General features: G+C 30.9%; 2 protein-coding genes across 2 annotated transcripts; one reads left to right on the forward strand and one right to left on the reverse strand.

Annotated features, from left to right (window-relative positions):
* The first annotated feature begins 4,602 nt into the window (after window positions 1-4,602).
* On the forward strand, window positions 4,603-11,942 carry LOC108913174 (TIMELESS-interacting protein). Its single transcript, XM_018718664.2, has 2 exons — window positions 4,603-5,446; window positions 10,814-11,942. The coding sequence occupies exons 1-2, from the start codon at window positions 5,048-5,050 to the stop codon at window positions 11,570-11,572; spliced, it is 1,158 nt and encodes a 385-aa protein (XP_018574180.1). The 5' UTR covers window positions 4,603-5,047; the 3' UTR covers window positions 11,573-11,942.
* Window positions 11,943-12,007: 65 nt separating this feature from the next.
* LOC108913175 (homocysteine-responsive endoplasmic reticulum-resident ubiquitin-like domain member 2 protein) lies at window positions 12,008-23,484 on the reverse strand. Its single transcript, XM_018718665.2, has 3 exons — window positions 23,192-23,484; window positions 22,742-23,136; window positions 12,008-12,461 (listed from the first exon to the last, which is right to left on the reverse strand). The coding sequence occupies exons 1-3, from the start codon at window positions 23,324-23,326 to the stop codon at window positions 12,026-12,028; spliced, it is 966 nt and encodes a 321-aa protein (XP_018574181.1). The 5' UTR covers window positions 23,327-23,484; the 3' UTR covers window positions 12,008-12,025.
* Window positions 23,485-24,516: the final 1,032 nt, after the last annotated feature.

The following is a 24,516-nucleotide window of genomic DNA, read 5'->3' on the forward strand; positions in this document are numbered from 1 at the left end:
TTTGCGAATTTTTATTACATGTATTATAAATAAAAAAATCACACTCATTTTTTATAGATCTCTAAAAATTTGATGCATGTACAAATATTTTCAAATTTTCAATTTAACAACTAATTAAAGATTTTTTAAGAGAGGAAGGGTTGGAACACAGAAGATTTTCAAGAATTTTCAAGGAAAAATCTATACAAGATTTAGTGTCAGGAACAAAAAGGCTATATTGTACATGTTTTCAGGTAGTATTGTGAATGTTTTCAAATGATTTGGATTCAAAATGGCTGCTGTAGGTGATAGCAAGCAACGACATCTTTTTTTCAGAGGGCTGTATGGCTGGGAACAAAAAACAAACACGGGTTTTTTGTAATTTGTCGCTTTGGTTCTTTTTGGTCCTGACTGTTCCTGAAACATACGAAGTTAGCATGGGGGGTGGGAGGGAAAGCACGTTAAGGTAGTCATCCCGGGTCACTGAGTAAGTGTAAGTAAGGTCGTCTGTATGTGTCGTGTCACATCAGGTGGGTACATAGTCAACGGCTTGTCTGAGGAGAGGGTTATCTGTCTCGTGACTGCATCCATACATTTTTGGGTGTGTGTACGTATTGTCTGTGTGGCGTTAGTGAATTTTAAATATCGTAAAATGTCGGTGTTCCTTACGTACCAGGGCGTGGCGGTGGCTGTGCGTAAGGCTGTGTTTTCCACAGCCTGGAACGATTTACTGTGGCTTTTTGCCGCCTAACACCACGTCGCGGAGGCGTAGGTTAGCTGCAGTTAAAGTACCACCTTGATTAGCGTTCGCTTATTTCTTAAACTTAGGGTCGAATTTGAGTAATGGATAGAGCATAGCCTTGGTCTTCGCTCGCGCCACTGTCTCTGCGACAGGGGCGCCCTTAACCATTGCGAGGCTCTGGGCGGTATGCGACAGGTCTTTGCGAGGCCCTTGTTCTTTGTGAAATGTACTTAAATCGAATTTAGATATTTCTGAAGATTAAAGAGAAATGTAAAAGTTATAAATTTTGAGTTTGTAAATATTTATATTAAGTTATTAAGAGATTTTTAAAAATTAACATAGACAACACATTTTTAATGATAAAATAAGGTACAAGATTCAAACATATTTTTCAATTATGTTTTACAGTCAAATTACAATAAACATTATTATCCACTGATAAATTAATTGATTTTGATATGAGAAATTTTATTTATTATTACTACTTGTTAAGTATCAATATATTTACTTACTATGAATTAACTAACTTTATTTTATTGTTATATACCTCTATAACTAATAGCTAAGGATAAAATAAAGTTTTAAATGTAAACTTTTTTTACTTGTTGCGCGAGGTCCCTGCAAGAGCGAGAGCTAGGCCCCGGGCCAAAGCTTAATAATATACAGCTAGAAGAGTCCGTGTCGGCGCCTTTGATGTGGCGGTCGAGAACCAAGCGAGACGGAATCGTGCTAACTCTCTCAGATTAAGCGGAATAGTCAGGGTTGGATTAAAAGAATTTTTATTGAAATAAAATGTTTAGTTTCTACCTGACAGAACCGTAGCAGGGAATTTTAATATGAAATTTGAATTACAATATTACGTGGTATGACATTAAAAGTAGAAAATGGGTATTTTAGATAGGTAATAGGTTTTGTACTTGGAGTTAATACGGATTATTAAAAGAAAACTTGAAGAGTAATTAAAATTCCTTATTGTAAGCTCCTGTTTGCTGACGTAATCCTTAGAGAATGGAAACAAAAATAAAGATTATTATCAGCAGGGGCAAACTGATCAGAAGTCTTAAAAGGGCGCTGTTTGTGGTATTTATAGAACCAGTGATTTTAATTAAATCAATATATTATCGCAATAAAGGAATGTCATAAAACAGTATCCATCTAGTACCAAAATAAATGGTGAAAATGGTGTGAAATAAAATTGCGTAGTTTTTAATAAGTTGTATTGCCTAATGTAAACAAACAAAACAAAAATTCCTATAGTTATACATATAAAACATACCTACAATATACAAAAAAATATAATCATTACAGATTTCTTCATATTATAAGTTTATTTTTGTGAATATTCTTAAAATTTTGGTTTATAGTTTTTAATGTATAATAAATTCTTAGCCTTAAATATAAGCTAAATACAAATTCTTTCGGAAAAGAATTACATTGATGACTAAAAGGTAGTTTTTTAATTAATTGAAGAAGTGTGCTACAAATGTTATTTTTCGTGGATAATTGTTCAAAATTATCTTGAAATATTTTTTCAGTTTTACAAATAAACTCAACAAAGTTATTGTTTGGCATTTGCAGTTTTCCAAATAAGGAATCTTCATTTTCATTATTATATGCCTTCAAAAAACAATAAAAAGAAGAATCATCCAATTCATTATAATCTTTGCTATAATTGGTGCAAGTATCACAGGAGTGTATCCGCAGGACTTTGTTTAAAAGGTAGCCACACACGTACCTAATAAAATTTTTTTGCAATAACTCGTCCTTACAATAATTCATGCTATTGATTATTTTAATGTTTGCATCTTTAATATGGGGGGTTTCATTCTTAGTCTCGGAATCGTCTTTAGAGTCAAGAAGCCTTAAAAGCAGCTGATCCGAATCTCCCTGGCAGTTTTCTGCACTGCAACTTTCTAAAGCTCCTGTGAAACTGTATGGCCGTCGGGTTAATACAGTTACCGCTTTTACTCCTAATTTTGCCAAAATGATTCTCCAAACAATCTTGGTTTAGTCTTTTCGTCAGTAAATAATCAAACCCCGCAGTGTCACGAAGATAGTTAAATAAATTTATGACACCATTTATGGAAATTTTAAGACTATTGATAAACTCAGTTTTCTTTGTGATGTTTACATTATTTTTGTCTCGAACTTCAAGTTTGTCAAAAAGAGTCATGCATTCTGGTAAAAATTCCAATTGAAAGGGTTGACCTTTAAAAGCAGCATTATATTTTTTTGGGGAAAAACTTTGAGAGGAATTTAAAATATCAAACAGCTGGTCAATTGTGTGAACAAACTGCGCAGTTTCAGCAGCTTCTGCGGGAAGGGACCCAAATCTTATATAAAAGCTCATCCCTACATGAAATGAAAAACTAAATACTTGCGTGGCTACTTTCTTCTTTTAAAAATTTGTGGGGTAAATGTGGGCATCTGTCAATTTATGTGCTGCTTTTACAGGAAATTTTTTATCTATTTCGTAAAATTCTCTTATGTATTGCCACGATATTTTTTTGCCATCAAAATAAAAGTTATAATTCATTAGCATATTTGCTTTGATAGACATTTCATCGAAACATAATAGGCAATATTTTATTTTGTTCCTGAAAACTGGCAACCTTTTTTTTATAATTTATAAAATTCAGGGTTTTCTAGTTCTGGTACTATTTTAACTGCCCGAATTTCATTGAGTAACGTATTTGGCGAGGGAAGACCATATTTATTCATTAAATATTGTTTATAAACATGGGGACCCGCAAAATATATCGATAAACATTCAATTTTGAATTCTTTGGTATAACGTCTATCCTTTGGATGTTTACACCCCTGTGCTACTTGCATATACATTTAGCAGTGTCTACAGAATTACAAAATTTGAATGTTAAAGACATATATTGTTCAAGAGATATATTATCCAATTGATTATTTAATTTACTTTCGAGTACTTGAACCCGTTCTCGTAAATATTTGTTCTCTGCTTGTAATGCCTTAATATTCTGCCTATATTTGACTTTCCTTGGGGAGTTCTGAGTTAAACTGGCTAACATTTGTGTAGATGTTGGAGACATCAAAGGCGAACTTATTGTTTCCACAGGACTGAATTCATTTTGGACCTCGGTTTCGGTCTCGGTCTCATGTGTCTGATCTTCGGTCTGATAATCAGCTGTAAAAATATGTTATGCTTGATGTTTGCAATAATAATTAAATATGGATCATATTTTTTCTACAACTAAGTATAAAAATGTAAAAACTTATTTCTAACCAAGGAATAAATTATTCCGTTAAAAAAACTGAACACTTTCTCATAGAGCAAACTATTATTTATTTTTGAGTTGGCCCATCTTGAATGCATAACAATAATATAAGGTAATAATAAATATTGTAATACCTGAGTCAGTTTGTGTAACACCTGGAACCAAAACTCTGTTATCCAGGACTCTTATTTTTGCAGGAAGCAGCAAGGGTGTACTATAAGAATGTTCATCTATACCAGCTTTAAATAGGGTGTAGGATATGCAGTGGCTACTAATCGTGTGTGAAGACGACTGGTGAACATCCTATCTTCAAAATGACTTTTCGCATAGCATATAACTGTTATGTAGGTCGTCCAGTTTTGCCCTGTAAAAATTATTTATTTACATAATAATTATTGTGAATACGTTAAAAAATTTAATAGAAATATTTTTAAACAATATCTCTTTTTATTTATTTTATTTCCATTTTGAATACTTATTTAAAAAATAAGCGTCTTAATAAGTAAATTATAATAACTAATATGAATTTGGACTAGGACTTTANCATAGAATAATGGCGCGCGGCGCCTGTCACTCCTGTCAGCACAAAACATAGAAAAGCCTGTCAGTGTTAATTCTGTTAATTAATTATAAATTTATTATTGACATTTTGAAGTTTTCGTTATCCCGTTAAACGACTAAAGGTCATTTGACTCTTTGTTTTTTGTTCTTCATACTTTGTACTTTTGTACATACAATGCCTGTAAAGAGTAATGGTAATGAAAATATAGAAAATGAAATTCAGCAATCAATCCATCCACCTTCTGAACAACAGCAGCCAGTTTATGAAATTACTTTAACGGATAAACTAAATAAACGTCTTTTACAATCATTTTTAAGTAGAATTAATAATTTTGAACATAATTTTAATAAAATGAATAGTGAGACTCATACCTCCACAGATGAAGAAAATGAATTTAATTGAATTTGTATCATGTAACATAACCTCAAATAGTAAATAAGAGCGGGAGTTGTGTTGAACTGCTTGTCTTTTATTTAGTGGTTTATATTGTTTATAATCCATATATAATATATAAAAATGTCTGAAGACGAAGCTGTGGGCAATATTAACAACGACTTGGAAATAATTCTCGATGGAGATGAAGCAGAGTATACAGAAGAGCAATCTGGAGAAGTTAATGGTGAGGAAAATCAAGAAAGTGCAGAGGGTCAAACAAGAAAGGAGGTCAAACAAAAAAGAATTGTTAAAAATCCTCAACCTAAACTTAATGAACAAACTTTGAAAGGACCTAAGGGTCTTGCAGCCATCGAAAGTTATTTTGAAAAAGTAAAATTTAAAGGACGTGGATATGAAGAACAAGATTTAAATATTCTTTTAAAAATCTATGAATACTGGTGTCATCGCCTATTCCCTAAATTTCCTTTTGACAGCTGTATAGCAAGATTAGAAAAATTGGGAACCAAGAGAGCAACTCAGGTATTTAAAGATTTTAGTTGTAGGCATTTGCTATATTACTATTATTAATAAGTTAAGTTAGGTATTTATGAAATTACTAATCTTTCTCTTAATAATTATAAATTTTTATAAAATTCTATTTTTTTTTTAATTATAATTTTTGGAACCTTAATCACAATTTCATCTTATTCTTGGCTTAGAATATGAATAGGATTAGAAATCAATCTTCTTTCTTTTATCCCCTTGTGGAAAGATAGAAAAAAATCTATACCCTGCAGAATCAGCCTTAAAATACTTTATCACTCGATCTTTGGCAATTATTCTGTTGTTAATTTTAAAAGAATTTTTTTTAGAAACCTTTCAATTCTTATTTATTATTATAAATTCTGCTCTTTTAACTAAAATAGGAGCAGTTTCTTTCCATGCCTGATACCCTGAAGTAATGGATGGTCGAAATTGAATAATAGGATTATTAATATTAACTTGACAAAAAATTGACCCAATAATTTAAATTTTTTATAATTATCAAATAAGATTTTTATTGGTTATTATCCTTGTTTCTACCATTTTAAGAGGAATTTTAGTCAAATTAGATTGCGTAAAATTCTAGCATATTCATCTATTAATCATATTAGTTGAATATTAGCCAGACTACTCTAATGTCAAATAAATTTACTTTCTCATTTATTTAATTATTACATTCAACATTTTTAAAATTCTCCATATTTTTTCCTTGCCTCAATTATTCAATTCTATAAATTTTCCTTTCTTTTAAACTTTTACTAGGTGGAAGATTCCTAAGAATGGTGGTATTCTTAGGATTCTTCCCTAAATGATTAGTAATTAACAATTTGATTTTAAATAATTTCTACTATTTAAGTATTCTCTTAATTATTTTTACTAAAATTACCCTATACTTTTACTTACGAATTAGCTTTTCATCCTTAATCCTAATCCCTCGCCTAATCCTGTTTAGGGCATTCTATTAACAATAAGTCAAACATCATTAAGTAATATAGATTCTACAGTAATAATTAAATAAGGGAATTAAATATTTTGGAAACTTAGATCTTCTAATTTGAGATGGGGAGTACTAATGCACACTTCCATTATCATATCAGTTACAGTGACTCGTTTTAGCTTGTAATTTCTAATGCCGTTTGTAAGAAAAAAAGATGATTTTATTTGACGAATGAGTTGTTTTTAGGGCTGCGATTTCTTTTATTTTAAAATAATTTCGAGAAGAAACATTGCCACTTTGGTTTACATAAAAAAAAGAAGTGCGATGAGAAATTAAAACTTAATTTCCTAACTTAGTGGCGTTGAAATTTTGAGGTTTCGAGTGGTATTCACCTTATTTGTGCCAGTGGTTGAAGTATTATTTGTAACTTAACTTAGCAAATATTTGCCTATTAGATAAATTATTCCTTGAATTTTTATCAATCTGTCAAATATCTTTCGATATTTTGAAAAATGTGATATTTTCTTAATTTTCAATATAACGTTTATATGAAAGTTTTTACTTAAAATCCATCTGTTCTATTATCTAGTAAAGTTTCCCAATTAATACCTGAGACACCCTGTATATACAGGCATCTATACAATCAAGTACCATAGTGATTGTTTCACTACGAGATCTGTAAGGTATAATTTTTTTTTGGAGGGCGACAACATGGCTTAATTACATAATTCAGTACCGAGTTCAGTACCCTTTAAAACCTCAATTAGACAAATTTAACTAATTTAATTTTAAAAAAGCGTGAATTTCTGTTTCCATTGAAAAATTTAGTATGCCTCTAAAGTACCTATGTACTTGGAAATAGTAAAGTACCTAATATGAGAAGGGTTTTAAAAGTTGTTACAGTCTTCTTGTGTAATAAATTAATCAAACTTGGGATGTGTTCTCAAAATTAAGATGCCTTTTGCTCATTTTAAATGGAAACACCTTTGTAAAGAAGGTATTTGTTGATTAATTTAATTGTCTTTTTTTAATGGTACATCTTAAAAGAACCCTATTACATCATATGACATTCGAATTTACTTTCAGTTATTACAGCCTACTTATTATATTTTGAATGACTAATTTGACAAAAATTGGTTAGTGATTTTATTTAAATCTGATTTTACTAGATTCTGCACTCCACCTAATTTGGTTTAAATTAAATTGAACAAATGTTTTAAATTATAATAGATGAGCCTTTTATAATATTATATTATAAAATTCGATTTAAAAATTAAACCATTTTTGATTTATTACTTTTTTAACNGCTCAGCCTCGGCTAACGCCTCGGCGAGCAAACTTTTGGGCTCAACACATAATGATCGCCTTCTACTCCTAGTAACATAATATACTATTGTTTTTTTAGGACATTATTTTGTGATATTTTGTTGAATGTTTATTTCGACGTTTACAAAAGTAGCTCGATGGGGTAATTATTTAGTATAGTGCCACCATCTCCAATTTTCACAAAATTTTGTCTACCCCATTTTCGATGGTGCTGAACACGAATCTGAAGTTCTTTTTGTGCGGTCGAACCCTGTTTTCGAGAAAAAATTTTTTCAAAATTCTATCCCGGATATTTCAGCTAACACTACGTAGAACTCTGTATATTTTATGTAACTTTCAAAACATCTGTAATAAATAATCAACATTGTTTAAGAAACACATAAGTATTCCCAAATTTGAACTAAAAAAAGTATGTATTTAATAAACAAAATTATAGTAACTTTATGTGGGATGAACAGAGATGAATGAGAGTGGGGTAACTCGCGCGCCATTATTCCATGGCTAGAAATTGGCCTCAATGTTTTGGAATCGAGGGGGATTAGGAGAGTATGGGGAGTGTGTATGTGTGTGTGTGTGTTGTTGTCAGGGAGACTATACCGACTATACAAGGAGCCCGAACTCCATGTAAACAAAAATCTTATAAAAATAAGAGGGCGCTAGTGTTCCATATGTCCCATATGTAGAGAGGGGAGATAAAAAGCGGCAGTTTGAATTATAAATCAATCATGTCATTTTTGTAATGTGTTAAAAATTTTAAAATAAATAATGTAAGCTACTTTGAATTATATAAATCATGAAAATATGTCATTCCGGACTGTAATTAAACTAAATAGATAATAAAAAATATTAGCTTTATGAGAAGAATTTGGTGTTCGTAGAAAGAAACTAGTTTTCAAGGAATTTATGACGTGATCTTGTTAATATTAACCTATAAGTAAGGTTTATGTTTTTGATANTTTATAATAAACTTATATAATGTATTTTGCAAAAAGAAAGGAATATTTAAGATTTGAGCTAGCATGTTTTCCAAGCTTAATTTGAGATAGCATGTTTTCGAACCGAAATCTGAGATAGCATATTTTCCTATTTACCCTATTTAATTTATTATTCCGTAAATTTTTTTCCCATGGAAGTTCTCAGTGTGGATCTACTTGTAGAAATCATCATTTAAAAAATGAGTCCCAAGTTTCATTATCAAAATATGACCACTTCAATTTTTACGAGCCAAATACAAAACAAATACGTTTTTCGTAATTTAATTATCTAGTTGATTTGACTGTTTTTGTGATATTTTTGTAATTAGTAGGTACTTGTCAAGTACCTACTAATTACACTACTTGTCCAGGATGTAAAAAAATAATAGTCAAAATGTTTAGGTTGAATATATTGTCAAAATATTTCTTATTAAATTCTATAAAAATATTCAATTCGGTCATAGGTTGATTTATGTTAAGAATAATAAAAATATTATTTTTTCATTAGTTTTTGCTTTATACAGCTATATCTCACACACCATTTTTTATATTATTGTTTTAAGATAAAAAATGTATGTATTAACAAATATAGCCAACAAAAAGTTGATTCAAAATATTTTTAAGTTCCTATCTTATTGCTAGGGGCACATGGTATTTCAAAAAACCAATATTATACTTTTATAACCTTTATTCAGTCACCCACAAATTGTGTTTCAACAATTTTATTTACCATGAAGTTAGGATATATGTTGAATTTTTTGCAGCTCTTATCTGAATTCAACAAATTATGGCTTATTTTAAAGAATTCTCTAATCCGATATATATACAGGGTGTAACGGATGCTGATGGCCAAATTTCAGGGGGTTATTATACAAGTAATTCTCGACAAAAAAGTATTATAAGATTTTTTTGGAAAGTTGATAGTTGCTCTTTTATTTAACATTCTATGATTTCAAAAAATTTTGTGCCTTTTTTTCATAAAATCAAAAATATCTTACATTATTCTTACAGCCACATCAAATTTAGACATACCATCGGAGAGAGCGTTAAATTTACTACAAGACGAGCATATATGAGTATTTAAAAGATCTTCTATACCAGGTGCTGTAAAAAGTTAAATGTAATAATTGTGAAATGAGCAAAATTAGTGGTATCACCTTATTAGTGGTAACGCCAAAAATTTGTTAATGAGGACGTGTTTTTTCTTCAGCAAAAACTACTGTATTTAGTAAGCTTTTCGACGATATATCAACTTTTGAGTTTGCTATTTTTTTTTGGCAACAATATCAAGGGCAAAGGTAATAAAACCGTAAAAATCGAAAATACACAAACTTTATAGTACTTTATTTTTATTTTAAGTCTGTTCGTATTACTCCATGCGTGTAGTTTTTGTTGGAGTTTCTTCAAAAAACCTGTTTTTTTAACTCTCCCTCTTTCTCCTATAATCCGAAATATTGTTACAAACGTGTTTTTGTTTAGAATGCGTCTTTCATGATAGATAAATGCCAAGGCTGCTGTGAAAAACAATATTAACACAACTGTCAAAATCATAAAATTACTTTAAGTGTTCTTGTTGATTACTTAAGTATCTAAATAATTGAAGATGCCACGTTTTTTCACAAATAACGAGTATCGAGATATTTTATTTGTGTATGGTGTTGGTGATGGTTTTGTTTTTATGAAAAAAGCACAAATTTTTTTTAAATAAAAAAATGTTAAATAAAAGAGTAACTATAAACTTTCCAAAAAAATCTTATAATACTTTTTTGTTGAAAATTACTTGTATAATAACCCCCTGAAGTTTGGCCATCAGTATCCGTTACACCCTGTATATAAAAAATCAACATGTTCTCAATCCTTGCAGTTATTGCTACAGGAAAAAAATTGTTGAATTAAAATTGACTGAACATATATTTTAAAAAGTATATTTCTGACCTACATTGTATGCTATATATTTAAAAATATTAACGATTTTTCTTGTAAATCCATGATAAATGCATGTCCTGTCGAAGTAAAGAAATTCTGTTTTTGTTTATATTTGTTAATAAATTTTTTACCTGTTGTCCAAGGTATAGTCGCTCTGTAGCCTTAATTGTTCATCATAAATAAAGTAATTTTTTGTTTTAGACCCAGTTAAAGAGAATTCGAATGGGTTTGAATTTTGACGAAGTTCAAAATACAATACTAAATGATGAAGAGTTGAATGTTACTGAAGGTTTTGTAGATAATGTTACTGAAGGTTTTGTAGATACATATAATGATCAATTTGATCAGATAATGTCAACTACATTAGTTACTGATCCAGAATCTGAATTTAATGAAGGACAGTTAGAAAGAATACGGCAAAATAAGGAAAGAGCAAAGCGTTTAAGAAAAGACAAATTAAGAAAACTCCAAGAAACCATCCAAAATTCTGAGGTACAAAATCAAATGGACGCTCATGATACTGAAAGTTTTAGCAGTGTTGCTAGTGATCATAATGGTCAAAGTGGCATTAGTGATTTACAAGATTCTGATAGAATGCAGACTGAAGATAATGATGGAAATGAAGTAGGTGGTAATGAAGATGACATTGAGAATATTTTAGATTATATTAATACTGATGAAAATCCAGCAAATGCCAAAGAATCGAGTATTAGAGAGAATTCTACTACATGTCAGAATCAAGACGATGAGGAAAATTCTCAAACTGGGAAGCAATTTTTGAGTTTGAATGATGAATCTAATCTGAGCAAAATTTTACCTAATAGTAGTAGTCCAAGTCAGCTGGATATTGGTAGCGGTAACGACTGTCAAATAGAAACCCAAATCCAACCAGATGAATATAGCCCACAGGAAAATGTAAATTATATAAGTTCTAACTCAGAAAATGAAAATAATAAATAGTTCTGTTTTAGGTTATGTTACAATGAAGAATAAAGTAAAATTTAATATTTTATTATTTGTATACTTATTTCTTAAATCACATCTTTTTACTAAAGCTAATAAAATATATTTACATTGTAAGCTTTATACATTAGTTAGAAAAAATGATAGTGGTTTATACATTTATAACTGCTTAACAGATCTGTAGTATAAAATTAGAAAAATCACTTTTTGCTTCTTTATAAATAGCAATTGATGCACCAATACAGAAAAATTTAATAAACACTGATAGAACTTTTATTACATTCAACAATATTTATTACATTATAGCCAGTTAAAGTATATACAGGACAGAAATTTACTTAGCAAGTAATCGAGTACTATTTCAAACCAATATATAAATATATTTTGATATAATTTCATCAATAATTTTTAAAATTATTTTGTAAGTTGTCATTTTCAAAAGAAATGTTTTTATATAGCATTAGGAATCTCTGGTATTAAAGAAGCAAAAAATGTGGCAAAAAATGTCCAAACTACCATCAATCGTGAAGGGGCTTGCTCTTCCTCCGGAACAGGATCTGGTGGGCCATTGTTGTTGTTATTATTGTTATTATTTATGTTCCTCAAGAAACCAATTTGATATAGATATAATCCAAACCCAAGCAACAAAACAAATATAAATCTAATTGGGCTGGAGTAGAAATAAACGACACTAAACAGAACCATCGCTCTACTAAGCATATAGAAAATATCTAACCAATCTCTTTCTGGATTTTCTGGGTCTCTTGGTGCAGGGGCAGGTTCTGGGACTGGCGCTGGTTGCTCAGCTGGATTAGGTTGGGCGCCTGGTTCAGCATTATTGGGAATTGTTATAGGTGGAGCTCCAGATGCGTAAGAATTGGCTGCCCTAAAAGAAACAATAAATTTAAAGCAATGAATAATCAAACATAGTAATACTTTATGTTAAGAAACTAAATTCCATTTTTAAGTCCAATTTGTTGTATTTAGGTTCACTTTTTCATGTATACTTTTATGAACAACCTCTTTTCTACTAATTGCAGAGAGAAAAGTATTTCTAATATCTCTACAATATATTTCACGTTTCATGGAGTCGCTCTTATTANTGAAGGCTTTACTTGCAAAAAAAAAGAGTAGATAGAACTCTTGCACTGTGATAATAAGCAAGTTATTATTATTATTATTATTATTATTACATTTATTATTATAAATATTTATTTGAAAATGAACGACTACATTTTGGTATTACGTAATTACATGCAAAGCAATTATGTACTTTTATATAACTAAATTTGTTTTTAGTCATAAGCATTCGGTTTTACAATTAAAAAAGTGGAGGGCAGGGGCTTTTTTTTAAAAAACATTAGTCATGTGTTTTTCCCAAAAGTTAATACTGTATTTTAATTTACCATCTCCAGAAACCTGTACCAAATTTAAATGAAAAAACACATGGTAAAAGAACATAAAATAATATAACATTAAATAGCTAAATAAATATTTATTTCAACTTTTTCTATGCATTTTTCAACCCTTTTATCACTTTTCCTCTTTTATATGGATTTCATGTCTAAATTTCGCCACATCTACTTAATTTATTTTCTTAATCCTCTGTAATACAAAGCCTATCCTTATAAACTTCTTTCTTAAAAGTGCTCCAGAAATGGAGATGATTATTTAGTTATTTAATGTTACAATTTTGTTTCTTCTGCTTTATATTACTTAGTTGATGTGAATATTTTCAATAAATGTGAGACTATTAAGAGCGTATAGATCCCTACACCAATCTTTTTAAGGTAAATAAAAGTTTTCTTGAGAATTTGATAGTTTTTAAATTAACGATTGTGCTAAAGTAAAAAAACTAAATGTTTGGGTATCCATATCTCTTGAGCATGTTTAAAGATATTTTGTTTAAATTTATATAGAATATATAAGTAACTTTTAGATACAAAAATTGCTAATACAATTTTTTAAAATCCACCATTTTTATATTTTTAGGACCCAACCCTACGACTAAAATTAAATCAACAATTTCTTCGTAAGTACATGGTTAATTTGCACTAAAATATCAAAATGTTTCAATTTAAAATAACTAAGATATTAAGGGTGGTTCCATGAAAAGTGAAACACAGATGAAATGAGTAGATTGATAATGATAAATTAATGTCTTAATATTTTATGTAAGCAGGTATGCATCAATACCCACTTAACTGTAGGTAAGAGAATGCATAGTTACTACGGTTGGCTTAAATTGTGGGCGTTGGAAAATAACTAATATAAAATTGAATTCAGATGAATATTTCGCTAGCCTTGTTACAAACTTTGGCAGTATAAAGTAGATATAATTTCTAGAAATAAATGTTAAATATGGGTCCCATTTTCTTTTGTTTCGAAGTTAAATGATGTTTGGAGTCACCCCGTTACTTATCCATTTATTGCATTGGATATTGTTTGGTGAGAAGTGCTTATTGCCTAATAATAATAAAAAATCCAAAAATTCAAATCTGTTTTAAAAAATTTCAAGACAGTAACATATTGTTAATAAGTTACCGTAAGTTACTGTGTCATATGCACAAGTAAGTAATCTAACCACATGTATATTTCCAAGGATACATGATCATTACGAAAATTATTAATCCCATTTCAGAAAATAGTGGTTTTATTAGAACTGAAATTATTGTCTGGCACATGTAGCAAAACAATCTTTTAGGTTGCAATACTTGTACATTCTGATGATGAGTGCAATACATCGCGATTTATTACTTGACACTCGAAACTGTAATAATCCTAAATTCCTTACTGCCTGCTTGGTTCTAATTTAGGGAATTTTTACTGCATCGAAAACACTTTTTATTCTGTGGATTTTCCTGAAGTGGAAGAAAGAATTTTTGATGAGCAGCAGCATATATAAGTTAATTAAAAGAATAAGATTATATATATATGGAATATATAAGAATTTAGTGAAGAGAAACCAGGAGAAGTTAAACTGTGTGGCTCTCATGCATTCTGATTGCTCATATTACAGTTGTTAAAATAAAAATAAATAATTGCTTATTATGTATTAACAATTAAAAAAGAAAATAACATTCATTTCTTAAAATATCTATTTTAAAATTTTCTTTGTAATACGATTTTATATAAAAAAATTTTTTAAATGGAAATTTTTTAAATGAATGAACTAATCGAGAACTTTTAATAACAATACAAAAATACATGTGCATGATGAAACGTAGATATTTGTTTAAAGGTTAAATTAAAAGGTCAATGTAAGTTTTAGTATTACTGTTGACACATGAGTCTAATAGATGTAAATGTACAATAATATATTATGTTCCAAGTTTATACAGGGTGTCCCAGTGTCAGCATACAAAAATTTACCAGGGGGTAGACCGGACCAAAATAAGATTAAAATTCTTATAAAATATTTTTCTGCCATGCACTCCCAAGGAGTTACAGGGTGTTGTTTAGAAAAAAATAATATAACTTTCCGCAATAACTCAAAAACCCTTCCAGGAAATTAAGTAATTTTTGGGTGAAGTGTACATCTATTAAAGGTTATTAAAACTACATGGTGATTATTTTGATCTGATGCCAGGGGCGGCCTAGGCCAACTTGTCCTGAAGGTTATGTTTTCATAACTTCTGCATATCCTAGTTTTATGTAATTTGATTACATTTTCCTGAATCTACAATCGATTCTGAACAAAAAATGTGCTTTGTTTCATACCTCAAAAATGAACCGTTATCGAGTAAATTGGGTCTAAGGTATCGACTGCATTAGTTCGTAGAAAAATGCATGTGAAGATTTTATTTCTTGTTATCTAGTAGGTACCTGTCATTATAAAAAACAAAGTTGTTTACAAGCGTAGGTACATGTCAAAATTAATTACAGTACTCGAAGTTACTAGAAATTAAGTTTACAAAACAACAAGATTATGAAATTATTATGAAATTTTCCAACAACGAATATGCTGATGTGATATTTGTCTACGGTTTCTGTGATGGAAATTCATTGGTGGCCTCACGAGAATATCTACACAGATTTCCAAATAAAAGGCAACCTTCACAGCACGTATTCCAACGAGTTTTCCAAAGAGTCCGTGAGAACGGGAATGTTAAAATTGGAAATACAGAATGCTGCTGTTATTGATGATCCTTCCACCAGTGCCCGAAGAATATCAACGCAAGTAGGTATTCCACGAAGCAGCGCCTGGAGAATTTTAAACCGAGAAGAGCTGCACCCATACCACCTACATAAAGTACAAATTTTGCATCCTGGTGATTCAGAAAAAAGGTTACAATTTTGCAGGTGGTTGTTAGAAAATATCGATAATGGCGAAAATTACCATCAAAAGATATTGTGGGGTGATGAAACTATCTTTACGAGAAATGCTATAAATAATTTAAAGAATTTTCACATCTGATTCATTGAAAATCCGCATGTGATACGACCCACCGCGTTTCAAAGAAGATTCTCCATAAATGTCTGGGGAGGAATCTTCAACGGAGTCACTCTGCCTCCTCAAATTATTGTAGCCCGTTTGAATTCAGAGAGATACACGGATTTTTTAGAAAATATTGTTGATTACATACTAGATGACGTTCAATTATCTTTGAGAAATCAAATGTACTACTAACAACATGAAGCATCTACTCGTAACAGAAGACAGGTATCAGAGTGGTTCGATTTAGTATTTTCCAGAACGCTGAATTCAGAAAAATGGATCTATTATGTGGCCTCCCAGGTTCCCCGACCTCAACCAGTTTGATTTTTTTTACTGTGGTCATATGAAACAACTGGTGTATGCCAAACCCAGTAACACGAGACGATTCAAAAAATTAATGCAGCCACCGAGCAAATTCAAGCAACCGTTGATTTGCGAAGGGTTTACAATTCCTTGGTACAACAATGTCGGGCATGCATTAAAGTAAATGGGCAGCATTTCAAGCATTTATTGAAATAATTATTTTCTATTTTTATTGTTAATATTGTCATTTTGCTAACATAATTTCGTTTCTGTTATATAATTTTCTATTTTATTTTCAGTTCCCTTGAACTGTACGTATCCTCTACGTAACCAAATATTAAATAATTCATAGAGAACTTGTTTAGTTTCTTCATATTCATGGGAAACTGTACTTCAACAGTAAACAAGTTTGTTTTTTATAATGACAGGTACCTACTAGATAACAAGAAATAAAATCTTTACATGCATTTTTTTACGAACTAATGCAGTCGATACTTCAGACCCAATTTACTCGAAAACGGTTCATTTTTGAGCTATGAAACAAGAGCACATTTTCTGTTCAGAATCGATTGCGGATTCAGAAAAACGTAATCCAATTACATAAAACTAGGATATGCAAAAGTTATGAAGACATAATCTTGAGGACAAGTAGGCCTAGGCCGCCCCTGATGTCAGATCAAAATCAGCACCATGTAGTTTCAATGACTTTTAATAGATATACACTTCACCCAAAAATTACTTAAATCCCTGAAAGGGTTTTTGAGTTATTACGGAAAGTTGTTATTATTTTTTTCCTAAACAACACCCTGTAACTCCGTGAGAGTGCATGGCAGAAAGATATTTTATAAGAATTTTAATCTTATTTTGGCCTGGTCTACCCCCTGGTAAATTTTTGTATGTTGACACTGGGACACCCTGTATACACTGTGTCCATGAGTGGACAAAAGACAAGAGAAGAGAGAAAACATTTTTATTTTCCATTTTAAGAAAAAAGTTATTCTTAATAAAAAAAATATATATTTTTAAAATAAGGTTGCCAATGAGGTTTGAAATCAAGACAGATAATTTATTTAATAAATTCGAGAGAAAATCTTGAAAGAGACGCATAAAAAATAATGTTTTTTTCAATCCCTTAATTAGGCCCCCAGCAAATTTCTGCCTATAGGGCTCACAAGCGTAAATCCGGTGCTGCAATGAGGTTACTAAAGACAAGTTTATGTGTAAAAGATATTCAGCAAATGAAAAAAGAAAAATCTGAACATGACGTAAGAGTAGTGTCCTTATTTTTATCACCATGAAAAAATTCAGTTTTAGGAAGTAAAAGTTCAGAATTTCAATTTGCAGATAAATCAGCCTACTTTACTTTTGCCAATGATAGGCCAGTCATTCTACGGAAAAATGTAGAAAAATTGATACCAGCAATCTGATGATGGGATCTTGTAGGGGGGAGATAGTTAATGAAAAATACATAAATTAGTACAGCCAATTTTGCCCCCACTCCAAATAAACAATGGTCAAAATAGTCAAAATGAGGTTTTTCTCAAATATAATTTTTCAGAGGCAAGATAGAGAAAAAATCTTCACATGCAAGTTGTAGGTAGTAAAAAAACCTACAATATAATTTTTTATACGTTAAAATCGGTGTATTATTTATCGAGAAATTGCAAAAAACATGCATTTTGCAGTGTTTTTTAATTGTTAATAGCTTTTGCAATAATGGTCATAGGCGAATTTTAATCTACTAAAAATGAGGGTATTATAATCCTTTATATGTGGTTACAAATTGGGCCCGATCGGTCCAATAGTTTATGAATAATTGCATTTGTTTATCCCAAACACGATTTTTTTAAACGATTGAGCTAGGTCACTGAGTGCATAAAAATCAATTTAAATGCCAGGAAATGATAGTTAAAAGTCTGAAAATTATGGTATGTTAAAAAAAAATCGATTTTTTTCAATTTTGTTGCATTTTTTTTAATGCAAAAATGGGGTATTTTTTTCTTATAAATAAATAGAAGTAACTCCGGACCTGGTCTCAGGAACACGACAGTCATATCACTGGATAGCTGGTAAAAAAACAAAGATTCGTGAGATTCAAAATCGTGCCTGCTCGAAAATTTTGCAATATCTCGGCTTCCTCTTGACGTAGAAGCTTCATTTTTTTTATACCGGGGTAGCTCGTCGAAAAAATGACAACTAGACCACCAAGCAACCCCTAAAATATCATCCAACCCCTAAAATAAGGGTTGGTTCTTATAAGTGTTTTTTAAAACATTTTTTCGTCATGCAATTTGACTACAAATACCTTTAAACATATGGAATGCAATTAACAGCCTGTAAAATGTTATCCAACCCCCAAACCAAGGGTTGGTTTTTATCACCGTCCTTTTTTTCATTATTTTTTCTAAAATTTTACAGAAAATATATTTTCTACATAGAACAATTATTATTTTTGTTACTTTGAGCGTTTTTATTTATATATTTTTACTGTGTACAAACATATCTGTGTATCGTGTATGTTGTTGCAATTCAAAACATTTAGAATATGAGCAATATTTTGTTGAATTTTTTTTTTAAATACGAATAATGTCATTTAAGAATAAATGTCAGTAAAATTATGTAAACACTATTATGTACCATGCATGCCTAAGCTACATACAGTATGCATATACAGGGTGTTCAAAAAGTTTGCAACCCCCCCTCTATCTCAGAAAATACTGCTCAAACAAAAAAATGATTAGGACAAAAGTTGCAGGATTTTGAGTGAGCAATCCAACGGTGACCTTGACCATGACCTTGAAGGTCATATAGAGGTCAAGTTGAAAATTTTAATTGGAACCATATATTTTTGACCCCGGAAATGGTCACAGTATTTCCAACAGCCTGTCTCCGAAGGTTCTCATCAGTGAAAAAATTACCGAGATGTTAGGGTTAAAAGTGAGCAGTCAAAGGGTGAGCTTGACTGCAACTTAGAGGTCGTTTACAGGTCAATTTGAAATTTTTTTGAATCAAATTTTTAGTCCAACATATTAGATCCGTTTCGGGGTCAAAAATATACGGTTCCATTTAAAATTTTCAGGTTGACCTCTAAATGACCATGAAGGTCATGGTCAAGGTCACATTCGAACGTAAAATTTTCCGCTCTTACCATTTCTGGGGTCAAAAGTATACGGTTCCATTTAAAATTTTCAACTTGACCTCTAAATGACCTTGCCATGGTCAAGGTCATGATCAAGGTCACCGTTGTATTGCTCACTCAAAACCCTGCAACTTTTGTCCTAATCATTTTTTTGTTTGAGCAGTATTTTCTGAGATAGAGGGGGGGTTCCAAACTTTTTGAACACCCTGTATATGCATACTGTATATAGCCTAGGCATGCATGGTACATAATAATGTTTACATAATTTTACTAACCTCTATTCTTAAATGACATTATTCCTATTTAAAAAAAAAATTTCAACAAAATATTGCACATATTCTATACACATATATGTATATGCACAGTAAAAATATATAAATAAATTACGCGCAAAGTAACAAAAATAATAATTGTTCTTTGTAGAAAATATATTTTCTGTAAAATTTTAGAAAAAATAATGAAAAAAGGACGGTAATAAAAGCCAACCCTTGGTTTGGGGGTTGGATAATATTTTACAGGTTGTTAATTGCATTCCATATGTTTAAAGGTATTTGTAGTCAAATTGCACGACGAAAAAATGTTTTAAAAAATCACTTATAAGAACCAACCCTTATTTTAGGGGTTGGATGATATTTTAGGGGTTGTTTGGTGGTCTAGTTGTCATTTTTTCGAAGAGCTACCCCAGTTTAAAAAAAAAATGAAGCTTCTACGTCAAGAGGAAGCCGAGATATTGCAAAATTTTCGAGCAGGCACGATTTTGAATCAAACGAGCTGGTTCCTCCCCCAAGCCGACTGAACGAGCTAAGATAATTTACCTCCACTTTGAGTTACTATAAGTTTTTTATTTATTCATGTATCTTCGTGGAGTTGAATGTATCATAAAGTTTAGACCTTTGTGCATATACAGGATGGTCCGAATTTTATGCAGGAAACTTCGAGGGTAGATAGATCTCTTTAAAATAGTATGTGTTTGCCTTATAAACATAGGTCTGGAACGGCCCCGATTTAGAGATACAGGGTGTTGAGGTTTAAAAAAATAGATTTTTTGTTTATATCGCACACTACCTCACAGGTGGTGTAGAAAGGAGTGTAAATAATTTTGTTGATGTGCTTACAAATTGCACTTACTTTTAAANAAATTTTATTGATGAGCTTACAAATTGGACTTACGTTTAGACATAAACAAAAATTCTTGTAATATTATCGTTAGAAGTGTCTGCCACAAGGGGATTGTATTGGTATGAATAACTTGAGAACGGCGAATCCTAGGGAAAAAATTAAAGTCACCTTTTTTACGTATTTTGTGCATTAAAATATAAATCAGTTACAATGACATGTAAAAAATGCAGTGGCGTAGTTTTTTTTTGTAAAAATGGGGTGATCCCTGTCCAATTGTACACCACTGGTTGAACCTTTAAAGCTCATATTTCAGGGAATATAAGGCCTACTATCATACATTATATGTACCAAATTTTATTGAGATCGGTTTATAGATTCCGGAGATATAAACATTTGACAACTTCAACACCCTGTATCTCTAAAACGGTGCCGTTCCAGACCTATGTTTATAAGGCAAACACATATTATTTTAAAGAGATCTATCTGCCCTCGAAGTTTCCTGCATAAAATTCGGACCACCCTGTATAGCATTAATTTCAGCCCTTAATGTTTATAAACAATGGAGCTGTGATTTTTTTTTAAAAGAGCTATCTCGGCCCAGAAAGGGCGTAGGGAATATATATATTTATTAAATCTTTGTTTTTTTACCAGCTATCCAGTGATATGACTGTCATGTTCCTGAGACCAGTAGTTCCGGACTTACTTCTATTTATTTATAAGAAAAAAAATACCCCAATTTTTGCATTGAAAAAAATGCAACAAAATTGATTAAAATCGATTATTTTAACATACCATAATTTTCAGACTTTTAACTATCAATTCCTGGCATTTAAATTGATTTTTATGCACTCAGTGACCTAGCTCAATCGTTTAAAAAAATCGTGTTTGGGATAAACAAATGCAATTATTCATAAACTATTGGACCGATCGGGGCCAATTTGTAACCACATATAAAGGATTATAATACCCTCATTTTTAGTAGATTAAAATTCGCCTATGACCATTATTGCAAAAGCTATTAACAATTAAAAAACACTGCAAAAATGCATGTTTTTTATAATTATCTCGATAAATAATGCACCAATTTTAATGTATAAAAAACGAAATTGTAGGTTTTTTAAATACCTACAACTTTTATGTGAAGACTTTTTCTCTATCTTGCCTCTGAAAAATTATATTTGAGAAAAACCTCATTTTGACTACTCTGACCATTGTTTATTCGGAGTGGGGGCAAAATTGGCTGTACTAATTTATGTATTTTTCATTAACTATCCCCCCCTAACAAGATCCCGTCGCCAGATTGCCGTAGAATGACTGGGGTATGAGTAAAATCTTAAGTGTTTATCCAAATTTTGTAGTTTATGCACACAAATTTGATTTGAAAATTAAAATAAACAACAATGCCTCACAAGCCTCACAATATTAAAATATTTGTTTCCGATTCAGATCAACACCTGCGTTGAGATGTAGTTATATCTTTGTTTTTTTTGTTAATTTCACTATTCAGTTTTAATCGTGGTGAGAGTATAATATGGTGTGTCTATGCACATGTGGTTATGTCACTAGACAAAAATTGATTTTTCTAATAATCCACAGCTGTTGTGGCCTGAACATCATAAATTTTATTGTGTAAAACAGGTAACTTTTCTTCAAACTTGACAAAATATTTAAGATTACATTTAGATTCTACACACTTAAGCTGACTTTAAACGTAGATTCATACCGTACGCAAATGTGAAAGTCACATCTTTTACGTATTACGATTAACTTAAACTATCTGACGTCACCCGCAGGTAGGATGAAATTAAGTCAGTTGACGAGCAAAATATACTATATTCATACCACGGTTTCAATATTATTTAAGATTTATTTCTTGAAAATCATGCAAAATCATTTATTTAAGTATAAAAATAAATTAACTGTGATATAAAAATAACTATTACATAATAAGTAATGGATTTTACAGTTTTTTTTTTTTTTTTGGTTTTTCATGTGGTATAATTTATGAAACCAAAACATGAGTTCAGATGAAAACATTGTCATTTAAATTATTTTCTAGAAAATCAAACATCAATATTCCTTCTTGATATTGTCAAATCTTCAAATTGATAAAAATTCATTAAAAAAATAATGAATTGGGAAATTGAAAGAATCATTCTAAACTTACAGTTGCATATATTGCGTCATATACTGAAGATAAGCTTGCTGCATCCAAACAACTTGCATTGCATACTGATTTGCATCTACTGGTGTTCCATTAACATTGTACACCCATGGCATATTTGGTTGTATATTAGGAATATTTTGTTCTGCTGCAACATTTGGTGAAGGTACTTCAGTCTGCGTTGGTGTATTAGTAACATTCATTTCATTTGATAAATTCGTAGAACTAGGGGTTTGTAATACTGGATGAGGTTGCTGAAAACTTTTAGTGTATTTTGAAGAGCATACTAGGTGTACCGTGTGAGTTTCTTGACCCTCGTACTGTCTGAGTACTTCTTTTAATGTTACGGAATCACTTAGGAGTTGCCCAGAGTATATAAGTTTTTGCTCATGTTTCGGCTGGAAAAATATATGTTATTAGATAATAACCTAATAATAGAATTAGTAATCATACAGGTTTGCTAGGGTACACTTCGGATAAATGTTGCTTTAACTTCTGAATTGTCCATGACAGCTCACATTTAACTGTTTGATCTTCAATTTGTTGATTTGGAGCTTTCACTATCAAAGTAACAGGCAATGTTTCCATGTTTCCTTTTGTAGTATCCACTTTGTTAAAATTTATTTACAAACACTTATTACAATTTAATAGGTACGTATTATTAACTGGCACTAATTATATTATTCTTGACTATTTCTATGTTACTTGTGTCATATTATCGTTTATCAACATAATATTTTTGTCGCTTGTCTGTCGGTTTTTGATTGGTGCGTGTTTAACAGTTCACAAATCACATGACATGCCATAGGCGGCGCAAAATATTTTGACTAGAACTATGGTAATTGTTTGAAGTGGTGCAGCTTCAGGTTTTAATAATTTTGGTATATACACTAGTTTTGATCTTCTAAATACGAATCTGAAATTACTTTGCGACGATCAGATACCATATTCCGGAAATTCACAAAAATATTAAATAAATATATTGAGAAGTAAACTTAACCGAACCTGACCAGATAACCTAACCTGATCTGAGTAATTATTTTCTATAGCTTAAAAACTCGCAAAAGCACATACAATTTTGCCTACCTCTCCTATTTTCGAGGGTACTGCACACGCATCTGAAATAAATTTGTGGTAGGTATTTCCGAAGATGACAACCAAAACCCTGACAAACCACAAACGACGACGCAATGATATCGCGATGTGAAAATAATCGATTTAATCTCAAGCGAAATATATATAAAATATTAAGCAAAAACATTCTTTCTTCAAATATAATTCTCAGGAATTAATCCCTAATTATGTATTTTAATAGATAATAGATGACCGTACAGTGTTGTATACATTGAGGATTCGACTGTTTTGTGAAATGTACAGGTTATAGAATTTTGGAAATTTATTTTCTCAGAAACTAGTTTCGACCGCACAAAAATAACTTCAAATTCGTATTCAGCATCATCGAAAATAGGGGATAGCCAAATTTTCTTGAAGATTTGAAAGTTTTACGCTATATTAACAAATCCTCTACCTTATCCTACTTTAATCTGACCTGGTCTAACCTCATCTGTCGTAATCTATGACCGGAATTATTTGTAACATCGACATGGGTCCTCGGTGGAAACATCGGAAGTTCTAATCGAGCCCCACGTTGGGCGCCATGTCGTGTAATAAGATCTGAAGTGCCTAATAATTGAGAATTGCGGGGTGATTCGGTAACCTGGGCCCGCCGTAGAGACATCGAAGCAGAGCTTCGAGCCCCACGTCGAACGCCATGTCGT

Source organism: Anoplophora glabripennis, unplaced genomic scaffold (genome assembly GCF_000390285.2).
Source record: "Anoplophora glabripennis isolate ALB-LARVAE unplaced genomic scaffold, Agla_2.0 scaffold743, whole genome shotgun sequence".
NCBI classification, from domain to species: domain Eukaryota; kingdom Metazoa; phylum Arthropoda; class Insecta; order Coleoptera; family Cerambycidae; genus Anoplophora; species Anoplophora glabripennis.